Source organism: Agelaius tricolor, unplaced genomic scaffold (genome assembly GCF_023055355.1).
Source record: "Agelaius tricolor isolate 1412-34295 unplaced genomic scaffold, bAgeTri1.0.p SCAF_7, whole genome shotgun sequence".
Lineage (NCBI taxonomy): Eukaryota > Metazoa > Chordata > Aves > Passeriformes > Icteridae > Agelaius > Agelaius tricolor.
This window is the reverse complement of record NW_027269267.1, coordinates 31,548,450-31,567,422: the sequence shown is the minus strand read 5'-3', so window position 1 is coordinate 31,567,422 and position 18,973 is coordinate 31,548,450. Positions and strand designations below refer to the sequence as shown.

At 36.5% G+C, this 18,973-nt stretch overlaps 1 protein-coding gene across 8 annotated transcripts in view; it reads right to left on the bottom strand.

Annotated features, from left to right (window-relative positions):
* The window catches only part of REV1 (REV1 DNA directed polymerase), a 55,483-nt gene that overhangs the window by 2,302 nt on the left and 34,208 nt on the right, over positions 1 to 18,973 (bottom strand). For all 8 annotated transcript variants that reach the window (XM_071430805.1, XM_071430806.1, XM_071430809.1 and 5 more), the window contains 12 exons: positions 18,076 to 18,204; positions 17,263 to 17,417; positions 16,252 to 16,371; positions 14,619 to 14,839; positions 13,485 to 13,657; positions 10,663 to 10,765; positions 8,949 to 9,105; positions 8,364 to 8,566; positions 6,346 to 6,579; positions 2,236 to 2,344; positions 984 to 1,195; positions 658 to 817 (listed from right to left, as the gene is read on the bottom strand). In XM_071430805.1, the coding sequence (XP_071286906.1) occupies positions 658 to 817; positions 984 to 1,195; positions 2,236 to 2,344; positions 6,346 to 6,579; positions 8,364 to 8,566; positions 8,949 to 9,105; positions 10,663 to 10,765; positions 13,485 to 13,657; positions 14,619 to 14,839; positions 16,252 to 16,371; positions 17,263 to 17,417; positions 18,076 to 18,204 (1,976 nt within the window). The remainder of the gene's footprint in view (positions 1 to 657; positions 818 to 983; positions 1,196 to 2,235; positions 2,345 to 6,345; positions 6,580 to 8,363; positions 8,567 to 8,948; positions 9,106 to 10,662; positions 10,766 to 13,484; positions 13,658 to 14,618; positions 14,840 to 16,251; positions 16,372 to 17,262; positions 17,418 to 18,075; positions 18,205 to 18,973) is intronic.

Sequence of the window (18,973 nt, the reverse complement as noted above, 5' to 3'; positions counted from 1 at the left end):
GTAGACTTTTTTCAGTAAGAACAATGGACAGCAAAACTAGCAGTAACCCAAGGGAAAAGAGACTGGGTTTTAGAATGCAATGGCTGTTTTGAAACTCTTGGGAGAATAATAATGTCCATGGCAGGAAGATCAAATTTCCCAAGGTTTTAAGGAGTTGCTGTTTGTTTGACCTAATTCAAATCACAATTTAGCAAGAGTGTCACAGTTGCACAGTTTTTAATCTAGTATTCTTCCCAGCATTTATTTTGACAAAACCCCAAACCCTACATTCCTTTGCCTCTAAGAAGAGATCTTCACAGAAGAAATTAATTTCCTTTCAAGAACTTTCATTTTAGGCAATTGCAATATGTTGGAAAAATAGAGGAAACCTCAGACACAAGTAACACTGAGGCACAGGACAATGGCCAGACACGTGGCTTGAAGAAGGATCATGTTACTTTTCATGATGTCAAGCAAGAGGAGCTGGCAAAGCCACAGAGGAACAACTGGCAGAAAGAATCAAGCTCTTCCAAGACTGCCAAGGCAGTAAGACTTCAAGAGTACTGTGAGAAATAAGCAGCAAAAGGAAGAGTGAAGGAGAAAGGAAGTACAAAAAGCCTTCTCAAAGCAGTTTTCTTTGTGATGCACTGCAAGATCACCCAGTGTGACACCCCTCACCTGAGATGGTTGTGATCCACTCTTTCAACAAGGTCTTCACATCGTTGAATTCCACAGCTCCAGCCAGGTTGGGGGCCTGTGGCCTGAAGGAGCCCGGCTGCTGCTCCCTCTGCAGAGCTGATGGGCCTGGAGAGTCTGAAGTTGATGGAACTGCTTCAGCCTGTTCCAAACATGGAATTGGATAATGCTCAGGCTGACAAATATGGCAACACCATGTACATACAGAGCTAAGTGTCAGTGAAGAATCCAGTAAAGAAAAATAGCTACTGAACTCAGTCTAAAGAAGCAGACACAGCTTTACCAAAAGCTGTTTGTGTTAGAAGTACCTGAGCAGCTGTTCCTTCTTGTTTCAAGAAGCCATCTATTAGCTTCTGGGGGCTTCCAGATGCAGGTGGCATGGTTTTTGCAGGACTACCAATAAGTTTGTTTTTCAAAGGACTCTGAACCTTTTTCACAGGATTGACTGCATTTTTTTCCCGTATTTTTTTCTTATTTTTCATAGTTGTATGCTTCAGGTGTAGGAAAGGATTTTTTGACACTGAAAAACACAGGAATAGTCAATGGTTGATACATTTAAAATTTAGTACTTTTCCACTGAAAGGGGGACTCTCTATCTCCCACAAAAACCTAATGATCACTTGAGAAAACACAGCCTAGATAAAGCAACTTTAAGGTACACATCATTTCAAATCTGAAAAGCACTGTTAGACTTTCAGTGTACAGAGGACACTCAGCTATTCATAAGCTTTTTAATGTGAGCATTTCAGTACTTGAATGCTCACATTAAGCAGCTGGTGAAATCTGATTCTACTGGACAAACTGCCTCACCTCAGTCAGAGCACTGTACCACCAGTGTTAGCAGCAAGCCAGCAGTGTAAAGCTCCCACAATGCTTTTATCACAGTTTATGAAGGAAATCTTTCTCTCATTCCATCATTCCAACTTATCTGCATTAGTCCACTGGCTGTGAAATCAGGGTGTGATTATAATTACAGTGCAGTGTTTAACTGGCAATCAAGCCAATAACATTTACAATCTATTTTTATGACAAAGCATGTTCACAGGGAATTAGTCTTATTTCTTTCTACTGATTATAAAAATGAGACCTGGATGATCAGCTCAGAGTAAACCCAGCTGACTGAGACATCCAGTGAGATGCAGTATATCTTTCTCTAGCTGTCCCAAAACCCTGCTAGTGCTATGGGTTTCAGGGAACCATGAGAATGCTCCCTGAAAAGAGTTCAACTAACTGAAGAAAGTGCAATACTTTAAATCACATGACACATCTAGTTTGGATTCCATTTGGCAAACATATGGATGTGGGGAAGCTTAGCACCACAGCCCCCATGAATTGAATTAATTACCCTTTTGAGTAAAGCTGGGCACCTGTTTGCAAACTGAAATCACAGCTGCTTGTAACTGAGAGTCTGTCAAAAATAAATAGGGAAATTCAGTTGAACACAGCATCTTCAGAGAAGCTTTGGTTATATTTTCCAGTTTGTTACTTAGGGCTGCATAGCTGTTCAGATAGCAAACAACTCCTACACCAGAAAACTACTGCACAACTACACATTCTCACCTAAAGTGTTAGCAGGCTGCTGCTCTGATTGCTTCTGCCTTTGATCATATGCATCTTTCAGCTCTGCTTGCAACTCAGCAGGTAGTGCAGAAAAAACCTCAGGGTCCACCTGAACAGTAACAAAAGATTCATTTGATTATTTTAGCAGTGAGCAGCACCGTTTGCTTCTTTCTAGGTCACTCACACGAGAAAGGCATTTACATTTCATACCAAACAAAAATAAAGGAGATATAGCTGAACTACTGTAATGTTGCACATTTTCTTTGTAAAAACAACAAAATGTACATTTAATATTACTCTATTTATTAAAAATACTATTATGAGCATACAAAGCACTAACCATCTTTACCCATCTACTGATAGCCAGTACAGCTGTGTTAAGAGCAGGATTAAGCCTAACCCAGATCCCTTCAAATTACAAAACACAAACATTGTGACCACCAGATTTTTGCTCCTCCTTTTCTTTTGATACTTCTATTTCCTGCAAGCTGCTACATAACTCAGAATATTCTTGGAAATGGTCTCAGTTCTTTAAGGACAGGAAAAGCCAAGTCCAGCTATGTCATATTTTGAACTAGCACAAAAGGGTTTAATCTCTTTCTCCCACAGTTGTCTACCACTTGCTTGACTGATAAGAGCACAGTCCATTGCAACTGTCCAGGGACTTGGATTCTAGACAGGAAATAATTTGATGCCAATTGCAAGAGGAACTCATATGGACAAAATAAAATTTCTGGTATTATCAGTTATTTTTTCTCATTGTCTGAAGTAGCACATCAGTGACAGACTCATCTTGTATATGGAGCTTCCCATTACAACTAAACAGTGTTTTCAGCTCATAATCTTCAAAATCTAATTCAAAGCAAAGCTATCATTTAGTGGATTAAATCTGTCAGTGGGAGAGTGCCCTTCATTTTACTGGTAGAATTCAGAGATGAGCAGAAACAACAAAAAATTGGTCAAAACTACAATTACTTTTCTAAGAGTACAATGCAATTTCTATCATTATCGGAGATACTGTATTTATTACATGTCAATCTGCAAAGGTATTAAAATTTATCTCTTATTTTCAATAGAGATTTCTTTTTTTTTAAACCAAACATGTATGCTATGACAGGGAGGCACAGTGTGCTATTCACACGCATGATGTCTAAATAATATAGATCATAAACATCAATGTGCTCTTACAGGTTAGAATTCATCAATTTAGCACAAGTTTGGTCCTTTTTCAGAACTCCACGAGTAACACAAAATTTTCACCACAGAATATGCACTAATTGAAATTAGAGGAGACAGGAACAGCTCTGACCTCAATTACCATATACATTGTGCAGAACAAAGCACTATAGAGGAATGCACTCAATTACATCACAGGTGTAAGTTATCTTTTTAAACACAAATTTTACTTCATAAAACTTTTTAAAAAAGTTTAGCGCTCTCTGGAAAAGCATTCAAGAGTCAAGGATTTGGAATGCTCTGAATTGACACTGTTTTTTGTGTACACCACTTAATTAATGCAGAAATAATGCAGTACATGAACTGGATGCATTTTTGTTATTCCCCCATCACTGCTCTCTCAGAGTGTAACAAGGAAAAATTCAATTAAAGGAGCCATCAGTTGAATTCACATGAATTGTCCAATATAACTGGAGTTTTAGGTAACTGATTGTACAATGTCCTAACATTGTCATACAGGTATCTGCAAGCTTTCACATTATGGAGAACCTTGGTTTTACAGAGTTATGGGTGACCTCAGCACACAGTTATCAGTATTTCTGATGTGCTTTTACATCAATTTCCTTAGGAGGAATCTGTACCACGTGAAGACACTGTAAGGATTAAATGAAAACTTGCCACCACTAATTAACACCATTATCACAAATGTCATTCATTTCTAGGCATCTGTGATCTTCATGTTTTGCATTCTACACTTCTGCAGGATCCAGGCTACAGAGATATACAGCTATTCTAAATTTTAAGATTACTTCAGCAACTGATGGAAAGGAATGCAACCTATCTGGATTCCTTTCACAGGAGAATTTTACCTAACAAAGGAAATTTTCCACATGTTTTATAATGAATAAACCACTGTCAGCCAATTAGCTTTGCACCTGACCACAAAACTCAGCTCAGAAAAGGAATGAAGATCTGAAAAACAAACCTTACTAAGCTATAAAAAGATGGCAGGGCATAATCTACATCTGATGTACATAAAGTACTCATTCTGGGGTGGTTGGCAGTAATTCTATACCCAAAACCTATCACTACTGATTTCACTGCTTCATGGGCCACAAAGTAGATTTAAATGTTTGCGTGCAGTCATAGCATATACACTACCACAAAGACTTTAAGAGAAAAAATGTGTTAAACTATATTTAGAGTAAGATGGTATTTTTGAATTAAGTTCATGTTTGATTTTAACACAGAAAAAAATCCTCGTGAATTAATGAACTGGGTTTAGCCTTTTTTTTCCCCACCAAGCCTACAGGAAGCTTTTCAACCATACTATTCTAGGTATTAAACTTGGACCTAACTCAGAAAATGAAAATTGTAAATATTAGTCCTCTTTCTGCCAATAAAGAAAGCTTAATGGCTTTCAGAAAAAAAAATTGAGTATGAGCCTAAGTCACTCAAATAGATAGTATGGATATCCTTGACAAATAAATAGGAAGTACTCAATTCTTCTTGAACTACATCTTCAAACAAAAAGGCTGCTCTACTAAGTTGCATTTTTGGATCAACTAACTGGGTCACAAAATACATAAGTAGATAGAGACAGAAAAAACAGTACAAAAAACTAGTTCAAACTAAGTCCTTTTAAGAAAACTTCAAAAAGTAATGCTGTTTTAAAAAATAACAATCAATTTTCAACTACCTAATTATTAGACAGATAAAGCATAAACAAACTAAAGGGAATTTTTCTAGAAAGCCATATGCAGTTACCATTTCCTCTGCAAAACAGTCCTGAGTGGCAAGGCAAGTGTGGAGGGGTGCACTTCATGGCACAGCCTAATTTAACACACATCTTGCTTATGGACAGATGTAACTACAAAATTTAAAACAGCTGGGGCAGAGAGAACTCAGATATTATTTGCACACTAATCCATAGGGGAAACCAAACTTTGCAGTTCAGGAATAAAAACTGACACAACTGTTTCTGAACCAATGAACTTGAATCAAGGTGAGGAAATTTTAGTAAAAGAATAGACTACACATTTTTTAAAATAGCAATTATGCATTAACTGTTTAGTGGAATTTCTACATGATTTTCTCTGTTTTTTTTTTTATGTCAGCTAAGCAACATTATGCATTAGAAACAGCAACAAATCTCTATAAATGTGATTAAGTGGTATTACTTCATTTGAGAACAGCAAAGGTGCAATGAAACAGAAAAATAAAAACACTGCTCCATTTTAAATGGTGCAATGCAAGATAGTGTCTCTCTGGGTAACCCAATCTTTGATTTTTAATTTTTTTTTTTAATTTTTCAACTACATTTTTTCAGCAGCTTCTTGGACTGAAGAGCAGACTAACATTAGAAGCATCCTTACTATTTCCTGCTGTCCTTTCAGGTTCCTATTCTGACAAACATCTTTGTTCTTTTCTCATCCTGGACATGCTATGTATTTAAAAACTATGGAGAAATGCACAACCTTTAGCCATGACTGCCCTTCTCTCAGGAATGGGACACAAACAAACACATCTGCAGAAGAAGCTAGCAGAGGCTGGCTTTACCCCATCAGAACACACACTTAAACAGAGCCTCCTGTGACTTAGCTAAGCAGATTTCAGGACTGCTTCAAAACTTATGGTTCAGTGTAACTCAGCTGCAATATAGAATAAAAGCTATTTACAGACTGCATTGCAAAGCAGACCATATATGGGGGGGGCTTGACATTAAACAACAGCAAAAACATAGGCAGACTGATGACTATAATCTTCAATAAATATTACCATACATTTAAAACCAGACTTTTAAAAGACATTAAAGGACCATGAAGGATTGATTGTGGGAAGTCACAGGTTCCAGTTAATGCTGTCTCAAGAAAGAGCTTCCAACTTCCTACAGATGCAAATTAATTGTTTATTGATGCCATGCAAACATCCTACCTGTGAGAAAGCTGGCAAGGCTATTACATTGATTCCCATATTGCTATTTGGTTCTTGGAGCTCTGGTATTTGTAAAAGCACAGTTCCAACTGGTTGTGACAGAAGTGCAGTGTTGCATCCATTTATTGGCTCTTTTTTGCTCTCTCCATAACTCTCTCCTTGCTGAATGGTGCATATTTGCTCTACTTGCTCTCGCAGATCAGGTGGCAGAGCTTCTAGCACAGACTTATCTAGCTACAAGGACATAAAAGCTATTAGATTTTTCTAAGGAATAGGTAACAGAGCTATTTTAGTCAGAACATTAGTTATACAGTTCCTGAATTTTACAAAACCTGCTACATATTACCCTGTGTATGCAAACATCCTTAGGAACCTGAGAGTTACACTCTGCAGCAGTAAAATATCATTTCAGACTAAGCAGCTCAGCAAATAGGAATGCTCAGTTTTATCTTTTCACAAGGATCAGTCTTCTTACCAAAAACCATAGGGAGGGTTTCCTCTACAGCTACCTAATGACAAAGTAGCCTGAATTCTGAGTTCAAATTATACAGGCAACAGGTTGATATGAATACAAAACTGGTGACCAGCACAACAGTAAGCAATTAATTTATTTCTTTATACAGTTCTAGGGTGCATGTCACTGATTTACTTTACTGGTATTATGTATGCTTGCATACTGTCAGGCTTGCCAGAGCTGGATGATGAAATAAGCTTTTACTTGCTATCAGTTATTCACTTGAAACAACTGAGCCAGCCCCTCAGTGTCCAGGAGCTGCTGTGTACAATGGCAGCTGCACAAGTGACTGAATGAATACAGCTGACAAGCAGATTTACACCAACACTATTCTCCCAAGTAAAACTTGAATAAAACTATGTAGAGAAATGCAAACGTTTGCCTTTAAGTTCTGCTGAGTAAGACTTCATAGTTGTGTTAGAACAGTTTATCTTTCACCTTTAAGAAGAAAATTTGGAAATTATGGATTTACAGAGAAAAACCACAAATATCTATGAAAATCCACATGGCTTGGTAACTGAGAGGTTTTAATGAAAGCTGTCTGTATTGTTAATCACTTCAGTTACTCTTCCATGCTCTGTTTGTATTCACTCATTCCAAATTTGCTGCATATGTAACTCTATAACAACTTCCTGGGAATCCTGGGTGTAAAATCCCCAGGATTGCTGTTACTTTCCTAGTACAGTATACAAACAGCAGTGTAGCACTAACTCTTACCACTCCTTCCCAGCCCTGAATTTTTTATTACATTCCATATTATAATATGGTTAAAAGCAGAAATAAAGATATTGTGCCATAAGGCCACCAAAGTAGGAACTTTGCTGAACAGCTAGTGCATTTTTCACTTGCCTATACATATTCCTCCTATGGCAGCATCTGAATGTACAGAGCTTCTCATTTGTTCAGTCAAGTTACTTTTAGATCCTGAGCTGGCTTGGATATTGCATTATAGGAACACATTTCCTGCCAAAAGCATAATTTGCTTCTTAAAGTGGGTAAATATTTGAGAAAGCTGTTAAAAAACTACAGAAATGCTTTTACAGATTTAAATGACAGACATTTAAATGACAGATTTTTACAGAAAAGCAAGTAAGTCTGCTTGTATCTAAAATACCTGCAGAAGTCTGTGCAGCTGTTTCATAGCAGACCCTCCTAACAGAGTCTAGTTGAACAGCATGTGGGGAAGAAATAATGAAGGCTGTCCCTCTGTTAGAACACACCCAAAAAAAATCCCCAAATCCCACAGAAATATTCTACTTAAATAAAGATTGTTGTCCTCTCATTTATATAGTGGTATCCTGCACAAATGTTAAGTGTGCATCCTAACTTCATGATTATTTATTAAGGCAAAATAGTTTTGCATCAGTAAGAGTTACTTACTGTGCACTATACTTTACTAGAACTCTTTTTATTTAAAAAGAGCTCCTTTTAGGTCTGTCCAAATAAGACAGACAATCCTGAGTTATTACACTATCCTGCAGATGTTTCATATTCTCAGGTTTACCTGGGAAGCAGATGGAACCTCAATACTCAAATTGAGCCTGGATTTTACACTGATAGGAGAATGCACACCATTCCACTTGACAGCAGACTCAGTGTTGTTGGCATTAGAATTGAGACCAGGTGTGACATTGGTACCACGAGATGGAAGGAAAGTGCAAGTTCTTGAATTAGAAGATATTTCAAGGTCCATAGCAGCCACAAATACTGTACATATGGAAACAAAATACAGAGTGATCATCTAATAGTTAAAAATACTCTGAAGATTCAAGACACAGTAAAAGGTATTTTCTAGCATTATTTGAAGAGTTTACACAATATATAGCACCATCATAACACTTTTTATTTCAAAGTATCCTCTATTACTATTAACTAAAAAACTTAACAAAAAAAAACCCTAATTGGACTAAGCCTATACAAAATTTTATTAGTAGCATTTTCATTTGCAGCAGCAAACCCCACCCTCAGAAATTTTATGTTGCATAATTTACACTGGTATAATATTGAATAAGTATTCCAAAACATGATCTATGTGAGGGTCCTTCAGAACTGATCACTATCACACATGCCAAGTACAAAGCTTACTGACCTTCCTTAGGTTCTTCTTCTGAGTGCTTTTTTGCTTTCTGAACATGAAAAAGATCAATAACTGAATGTGATCCACCAGGTAAATGTCCAGATTGTACTGTTGAGAGAGCTGAAGTTGTTTTACTGATGGGAACTAGCTGCTGTACCTGAATTCCAACCTAAATCCAAAACATAAATGCATTCATTTAATGAAGTTTGAAATAAAGAAAATTAATTTTAAAATATGTAATTATATCATAATAAAATTCCTCTCTTTGGAATTTACTGCCTGTTTTGGATGGGGGGTGGGGGGGAGGACAAATAAAAATATATTGAAATACATATAAACAACCGCGAAAAACATCCCAAACAAATCCCAGGATTACCCACCATAATCCAACAACTAAGAAATTACAAAGCTACTACCATCTTAACTTTTCTGATATAAAAAAGTGCTGTCAACAGGATCATGAAGCAATGTGTTTTTTATGAAATTTCTTAGACATTAACAAATACAGAAATACCGACAAGAATGTGGTTAGTATTAAATCTGGCTAGACAGCAATGCTTTTCTCCAAGGACAATCTATGCTAAATGCATCACTTCAGTCTACAAATGAGAAAAATCCTTTTGTTTCACTTGTAAACACTGTTTTTGCAAAGTCTCAATGGATGAAAGTACTTTGGTAGAAGTAGTATTTTTTAGATGAGGTGTTCCTAATTTTTCAAGACATCCTAGATTTTCATTTAACTTTCAAATACCAAATCAGTAGTGGTTCAAAACATGACTAATAAGAATGCACTGGTGCAGTGTATGAGTTTATTGTCAATCCTCCATAATTTTAAAGAAGAAAACCTGACACTTAGAAAAAGTTGTATATGGAACTCAAAAAGCATGAAGGAGCTACTGTATGTATTTCCACCAGGTTTGCTTCTATAATTACATAGTAAAGATTTTGTTTATAAACACTTTCTTAGTTGCAGTAATGGGATATGACATTTAAATTAAATATTTCCTCAACTCCAAGCCAGGGAGCTGACTTTGCAAGGCAACATTGTGAATCAAAAGCCTACTTCTATAGCCACATGATGGATTAATGCAGATTTGTTTTAGAAATCTTCTGTGTTCTATTGTAACAAATGGCTGATGTCAAAATAGCAGCATCGTGGGGTCACACTGCTATGACAAAACCACGGAGATGAGCAGGAGTTCTAAAATGAGCCATGAATCAAAAGAGCCAGAAAACCACCTTCAAACAAAGGCCAAAAACATGGGCTGGTAACTTTTCTTGCTCTAAGACTTGCAGTCTAGAACAAAAGCTCCTTTTATCTCTATCTTCGATTGGCATTACAAACAGTTATGTATTAGTTTATATTAGTTAAACAATTAATGTATGGCAAAAGTTTACAGAAAATTCTAAGACAAAATAAAACTTACACATGCTGATAGAACTGTAGAAGATACAGTCTTACTTCATCATCTCAGGATGTTTTAAGTTGTGCATTAATTTATACCACAAAAAAAAAATTTTTTTTACATTTATTACATTTGTAACCATGTTTTTCAAAGGTTATGAAACATAATACAATTGCATACACTAATATGCATAAGCTTTGTATTACCTACACTTTTGAATCAGTTTGGTTATCATCTACCATGGGGAACTGAAAATCCACAAAAGACAGAAATAGGTTGATAAAGAGAATGAATTTCAGTTTTCCCATTAACTCACTCACCCCTCGCATGTCGGATATGTTCAGTTTCATTGTGTGAAACATGTTCAGAGTTTCCTTCCCAATTACTTTTGCACTGTCTGTTGCATGGTCTAGAGTCACAGTCCTAAAAAGAATAAACAAGTGTGGTTAAAAAGGAAATTATTTCACAAATCCTGAAGACAAAAATTCTATATTTGTTCCAGAGAGGACCTGAAAGAAAGACAGATTATAATTTCTTGGCATTTAGAAACTGAACACTTTTTATTTGTTCAGTGGTTTCTTTTTAAAGGTAGTTAAAACGAAGCAGGATCTACAGAAAAAGAAAAGCAGAATAGTTATTAACTGAACATTCTCAGTGCACACACACCACACACACACACACACACATATATATATATATACACACACACACACACACGTAACCTATTGAAGCCAGACAAAAAGATTCACAAGAAGATTACAGTTTGCACAAAAACACACTCCTGCATTTTTGCCTTTCACTCAAGCCACTCAAGCTTGGTTCACAGAGAGTTTGCTCAGTATTATTTCAGTTGTCAATTGTCTACAGCAAGAGTTTCAAAAGGAACTCAGAGGGGAAGCAGATGTAGGCATGTGGATTATAAGCAACAAGGAATTCAAATTAATGGCAATTAAGCTTAAAAAACATTCCAAATTATCTTAAACTATGGGCAATTTTTTGCAACAAGACTCACAAAACAATCTGGCTGTGAGTTTTACAGATTACCACTTGAGAGTATGGCAGGGCAGCAGCAGTGCTTGGATAGCTCTGGATTCTCCAATGGCCTAACCTTTGACAAAATTCCAAGTGGCTCATCAGATGCATGTGATTGATGTGAAGTCTTCTTGCTGACTGAAAAAACTGACACAGTTTTAGCTCTGATAGAGTGGGTGAAATGAAAATGAAAATGAAGTTTGGTGTTTTGACAGAGTGCCATCCTGACAACTTACTAAACACTTGGATGGTGTTACTCTGCTTTTGAATCTGTCAGAAACCACCACGAACAGCCAAGTGCTCAGACTGTGAACAATATGAAGATCTCCTTAAGCTTTACATGTTAGTATTCTTAAGAAAAAGGAGATCAATGTCACTAAAGGTACACAACATTTCAGAAAAATATTTTAAAAAGGTCTGTGCTGAACGATCATGACTGGGTTTCAGAGATGCAGTAAAAATACCATTTAATCTCAAAAGCTGAGTTTGATTTTAAGTGTGTCTGCAAGTCTGAATCCTTTGCAGTACTATGGTTATCATCCTAGGGGATCTTGACCTGTAGGATAAGAAAGCATAGCAAGCCATTCAGCTGTGAGGTAAAGGAGCAAGAAATGAGTTGTGAGCTATAGCTACAGAGAAAATCTTAAACTGAAGAGAGAAACTGGTCACTTGGGGGAACACCACACTGAGATTCTAATCCATTTGCTTGGATTCAACTTTTGGAGTTTACCCTTCCACTGCTAAGAAGCTTTTAACTGGGCTGAACAGAAATGCTCTAACAAAGACAGAAATACACCATCTACAGCATAACCTGGATTGACTGGGGTTGACAAGGTCACTGGAAAGCTAGAAGCCACACCACCAAACAAAATCCTGGCATCTGAACTGCTTCAGCAACGTGTGAACAATTTTCCATTCTTGGGTGCCCCCCGACCTTACTGAAGACTTCATGAATTAAGGAAATTTCAGGGCATGTGTACATTAGGATGCCTGACCACAGAAAAGGGGCCCAAAGCACTGATATGTTCACGAAAAAGCACTCTGGCAATAGTTAAAATATGGGAGGAATATGGCTCTATCTCAATGCACACTCAATACTAAAATATGTTCTTAGGCTGTTAAGAATAAATCTTCAGGTCAAAGAATTCAGGATAGCCAGAAGACAAAAGTATAGACTGAGGGATTTTCTTCTTGGTATATATACCAATTCTAGAAAGTGATGAGCTTCTTACAGTTAAAGATGAATTTTGTTGTTTCAGCTTTTATTACAGCTGAATTCTGTGTAACAAGATCACAAGCATGACAGGCTCTATGCATGCAAGTCTACTACTGAACTCTAACCCCCTGAAAGAACTCCTGGGCATGTGGGTGGTGCTATGCAGGGCCAGCACCCGGAATTGATGATCCCCGAAGGTCCCTTCCAACTCAGCATATTCTGTGATCTGTGAACTCCACCACCTCTTCTGTTACCAGCAACACCCACCAAATAACCCTCCAGTTCAGGAGGGATTAGTCTGTTACAACCACCTGAGATTGGTGGAAGGAAAAGTAGAAAGACCTCTAGTCTTTCAAAAGCCAGGATCATCCTGTACTGAAGAACAACTGCTTTGATAAAGAAGTGTATGCCTGAAGAATATATGCCTGAAGATTATATCCCTGTGTTTTTAGCATGCAAGTACATAAATATTATTCAGATTAAAAAATATTTAGTCAACATCATCCAGTTTATCAATAAGGAACAAAGAATTGGAGTAACAAAGTAATAGGAGGCTGGTTATTGAATGAAATCAATGTTGCTACATGTGTGTCACAGTGCAGGACATAAATATGTCTTCTTCAAATATTCTAAGAGAACCCTCATCTCCAATACTGAGCAACCTGGAGAAAGGTACACCAACAATACATAAGCATATATGTATTACTAATAACCACCACAAATGTACAAATCAAATGTACAACCCAAACACAGAAGAGTTTTGATAATAATACTCTACTTATTTTGGTGCAAGTTTTATACATAGACAAAGAAGTACCAGGCACTTGGAAATTTCTGTCTTGTCTTCCTATAAATTTTAGATCCTGCTGAAGTATGCTCATGCCTAGTACTTACCTGGCAATATTATCACAGATTCCATGACCTCCATACTTTGCAGGCTCTACTGGTGCTCCAGCCTTTCTGACCATAATTTTAAGGGTCAATCGTTTACCCTTCATACCAGCAGCTTCAAGTCTACGCTGGATTTCCTCTGAGAGGCTCAGAAGGAAAGCTTCTGCTTCCTTAGGCTGAAGGGGAAAAACAACCTGTTTAGATAATTACTACTTTTCAAATACTGAAAGTAAATCTTTAAGGGTTAATAAAATCCAGATTGTTCAAACTGAAAAGAGCAAGCTGACTCACAAGCAATTGTCTCATTTAACTTCAAGTGGTTTGTTTTCACTGTAGGTCACTTAATTTAGGCAAAATGGTAGATTCCTGTCCTAATGTTGAAAGAAGTCTTTTAAAAATGTATGTAGAAACCCCAACACAGAATTGCAAGTCTAAGCACAAACCTAGAACATGAAAAGCACAGGACTTAAAATCTTTTTCACCATGAGCAAAGTCAAGCAGTGGAACATGTTGCTCAGGGAAGTTTGCAGTCTTCATTCTTGGAGATTTCTGATGCCAGACTGGATAAAGTGCTGAGCAACTGATCTGATTTATTAGCTTCCCCTGCTTTGAGCAAAGGTCTGGACTACACAACACTGTCAAACTTCTCTCAAACTCCTTTTTTTCCCTATCATTTCTATAAATACTCAAGTGCTGAGTTACTTTTTAAATACAATTTTGTTAATAACACTCCCCCCGCAAACAAAAAGTAATTGCAAAAAAATCTAATAGAAATTTTGCACAGGAGCAGCTGGTGATAGTTTCAGGCACTGGCATCTTCGAATAATCAGCATTTAAATGAAAGAGAATGCTAGGTGCTGACAAACCTACTGCAGTTCTCTTTTTCTGTACCAGACTTGTATAACGAATGCAGAATAGCCAGCTAATTTTGTGCAAGCTTCTTTTCAGTCCAATACTTTTGCAGTCTCTCCTCCCATTTTATCATTTGGTCTCCTACTTCTTCATTTTCCTCATTTCTATTTTGTGGCTAAGATGGTGCTCTAACAGATCAAAGTGTAAGTGAAAATAATCAGAATATGAGAAGATTGTTCTACAGCTGAAAGAAGTCACTGCAAAAAAGAAGCAAGTTTAATTTACCTGTGTAAACCTTATTCCATAGTTGATTTCTGCTGAAACAGATTTTCTTTCTTTTTCTGTACGAACAGGTCGGTCATCCAAACCACGACAAAATCTGTAGAGCATTTGTCCTGTTTTTGGACCAAATTCTTTTTGTAGTTTTGACATTGAAGCACACTGCAGATCTCCACAGGTTTTAATTCCCAAAGAAGCCAGCTTAGATTCCATTGTCCTGCCAACTCCTAACAACAAAGCAATTAGTTCTGTTAACCTTATACAATGCAAAGCCAGTTAGGTTCTGATTACATATTTTTTTTTATTTTTAAACCTATATTAAGTCATATCAAATTAACAAATAAATATATATAAAATAAATTCTGCTACATAAAACATGATTTGAATGGAAACTTTTGCTGTCACCACCAGTGTATCTTTAATCTGTTTCACATATTTCATTTAAGATGTCGCACTACAGTATGTTTGTTTATTTTTGGGTAAAATATGAATGAATTCTGCTTGGAAATTGCCTGTTATAGATTATATGGTTCTGAATCCCCCCAACAACCCAGTCTAAAACAAGTGTCCGACGAGTAATATGTTTTCCCCTCATGCACATGTGATCTAATCTAAATGAAAACCAACAAATATTTTCACCATTGTTGCACTGCTTCCTAGGTAGAAAAAATAGTATTTCAGGTAGAATTGATAGCATACCTATATTCACTTGTGCTTTGAATTACCAAGCACTGGAAATTGTAGGTATCTATGGCAACAGCACATATGTAAGTGTGATAAACTGAAGTATATTTCTGGGTTTTGGAGAGGTGGCCTGTTACCTCCAGAAAATATTAATCCCATGAGTTCACACTACCAAAGTCAGCAAAAATTGGAAATCTTAGGTAATCAGATTCTATTCTTGATAATCTGTTTCTCTGTTGAGGGGGTATTACTAACACAAACACTAAAATGCTTTTACTATGAACATGCAAGTGAATTCTGAAAACTTTAAAATGTTCAAGTCAAAGCACAGTTCTATATGAGTAATATTGTGGAGGAAAAATATCTCCTGTAAGTTATGCCAAAGAGAAATTACAGCACAGCTGTGCTGTAAATAGTGTTTGACCACTAAGGGTTTACATAATGAGAATTTCTGGCAAACCTGCACCTGTCAATGGATGCTATTTCTACCACTCTCATATTTCAGTGTCTATGGCTGCCTGTTTTTACTGCCCCTCCCTCCTTTGTTAATCTTCAACAGACAAAGATACTATTTTTTATATCTAACACTAAATATATGTTTATACATGCAGGCTGAAGTCAGCTGATCACTGAAAGCATAAATGAGGGCTTACTCAGCACTTCTTGCACCATGCCTGTATCACAGTACACTATCTGTGTGTACTAAGTAACAATATACAGTTATATGCCAGGAAATGCTTTATGTTACAAACCTTTAAAGTATTCTCCTGGAACAATAAAAAAATATAATAAAACCTGTTTTCATACAGGTGGATGCCATAGGCCTTTACTGTCTATCACATTTTGGATCATAAACATGGAATAGCAGCTAATCCTGTCTGATCTAGAAAGCAAATTTGTAGCTGAAACTGGTTTAATATCAGGGGGTAAAATGCCCTCTGGAAGATAGGAGTACCTGGAAGACTGGTAACAAGTTGCCCTCTGATAAAATCATCCACTTCTTCAGGTTTTAAGTGATACTGTCCATCTGGTTTTGCTTTTCGAGTTGCCATTCTGGCCAGCAGAATATTGGAACCTGTAAAAACAACAAATTAAAGCATGTCTGTGATAACTTCTCCTGAAGTAGAATGCCACAGTTCAATATTCAAGGAAAAACATGCAGGAAGTACGGTCAAATTCTTTAACTTTTACCAAGAATTTAATGAAATCTGTGCATATATATTTGTCTACGTTCAAATTACCAGCCAGCACTTATTTACTGTAACAGCATGGAAAATGTAGTGCTAACTGCAATTGCAAAGTTAATAAGGGAAGAATTCTCCTTGGAGTCATGAATTTCAGCTTGTCTCACAAGTGGATTTCACACACTTATATACACTCAGTACAAGTATGTACAGACACTCAACTCTAGTATTAATAAGGAACAAAAAGAAAGGAGAAAGGAACAAGCCAAGAAGAAATAAATCAAGGAAGTATTTTCAGATGTGTGATTTAATATAAAATACCTACTACAAATCACAAATCTTTGCCCTCAATATCTTCTAAGAACTATACAAGATCATGTCACCCTGTAAACTCTTGCTGCTATCTCCATTAACGAACACAATCTGTGTCCTTCTTCTATTTACTGGAACCACTTCATAAAAATGAATGCAAGAGTGGAATTTTAGCATAGTGTTCAGATAAAGAAGTGACAGCTGGATGGGCTGTTGACTTAAGAGTTGGATTTGATGATCCCTGTTGGTCCCTTCCAAATCAGAATATCCTGTGATCTCTGTTATGGAAATTTTATACATTTTTGCTTACAACTTTGCAGTTATGAAAATTTTCTTGCATTTTTATTCACACTAATTTAACGTAAATGGTAACATATTCCACAAACACTTAGAAGTTTCAGCAAACTTACACAGCTTTGATACATTAACAAAAGCAGTCACTGCTTGTAGACAGAAATGAAGTTGCTTACCCATCCCAACAGAAGCTGTGCATTTAGTTTGGTCTTTGATTTCAGTGCGGATAGCGTTTGCAAATTCATCAGGAGTCAGTCTGGTCTCTGTGAGGATTTCAGTGATATCTACTAGTGCTTCATCACAACTGACTGCTTCGATGTTATGGGTATAGCTATCAACACAAAGTAAAGCAGGTGAAACACCAGCAACAGCTCACCATCTGTTAAAACAAATATGTAGCAAATAAAGTCTTCCTTTTGTGGTGGCACTTCCCTGCCTATTTTGTATCACACATCACTTAGATATTAAAAATGCTAAAACAGCAAATTACAGTAATATTACTAATGTAAGACTAATTTCAACATGCATCCTGATTTTAAAGGAACAGCTGGAGAGGGAGTGGAATATTTGCTTTTCATTGACAATAACAAATTTCCAGTTTTATTTCAAGTGCATTTTAAACCAGAAAGCAGTTTCTAATAGATGTTACTCTAATAATCCATTCTTCAATTACTCAAAAAACATCTCTTGGAAGGATCTCCCTCCTAAGCAGGGATCTGCTTCTCACTATGTGAATCAGTAAAAAAAATTACAGTGACTCATCTGGAAGTCAGATGTTGATTGTTTATAGCATGTGGCTTCAGGATAAAAGAATGCTCAGAAGCATGGTGCTCAAAGTAACAAAAATACTACAAAGGAAGACCTCAAACAGGAATAGCTTCACTGAAGCTGAAGAGGGGGAGATGAAAATACAAAATTAATAATAGCATTCAGTAGTGGCAAACAAAACATGCTTGATAACCTTACCATGAAGATCATGCAAACATTACCTTGCTAGTATTTCATATACTGTCCGTGCAACTTCTTTGTATGCATCAAAATCATATGAAACTGCTTGAAGATTTGGACACAACTTTTTTGCTTGGCCAAAAAACATTCCATTCTTTATGCCAACTTGCCTAAAATTAAATAATAAAATAAATCCCAAGTAAACACAGTGCAAACTTTTCCACAAATTAACTGGGAATACTTTCAATTTAATTATTTGTCTTTCCCCACAAAAATGGGAATAAGAACTCAGTCAACAGGTAGAAATTTAATAGGTTAAAAAAATAACTGCAATTAGAGTATTTGAATTAGCTGTGTATTGTTGTTAAGCCATGGAGCATGAGAAATTTGCCTTTAAGAAACTGCTAAAGATAAAGATTCCAGAAAGCACACTTGCTATCTTCTGCTTCCAATTAAAACCACACATATAGGACAGTGACTAAGGCAGAGAGTTCTTATATTTCAAGGTGCAAGCCTACATAATTAGGCTCCTGCTAACAAAGTCTGAGATACAAATAGAAGCCTGTCTATCCCAGCAAGCCCAAGAAAGCTTCCAACCAAGAAATAATTTCTGGAGTATTATTTCCATCAAGGAAAACCCCCTGCATTTTGGACACTGTGCTTGTATTTATAAAAGTTGTTTCATATTCTAAACCTTTGTAAGTTAGGTCATTGGAGATGGTCAGCAAGTCTTTCCAAAAATGGTTTTAATAGTCACACTTTTGGTTTGAAATAAAACCTTCAGAATGTATCATAAATTCTACAAAATACTGCAACTTTGATACAAAGACATGATGATAACATGAATTCAGGAGTATCACAGTGAAAGGCACAAGGTTTTTCTTCACAGGCTTTATTTCAACTTACACATAGGTTGGGTTGAGAGCTACTGAGCAGCAC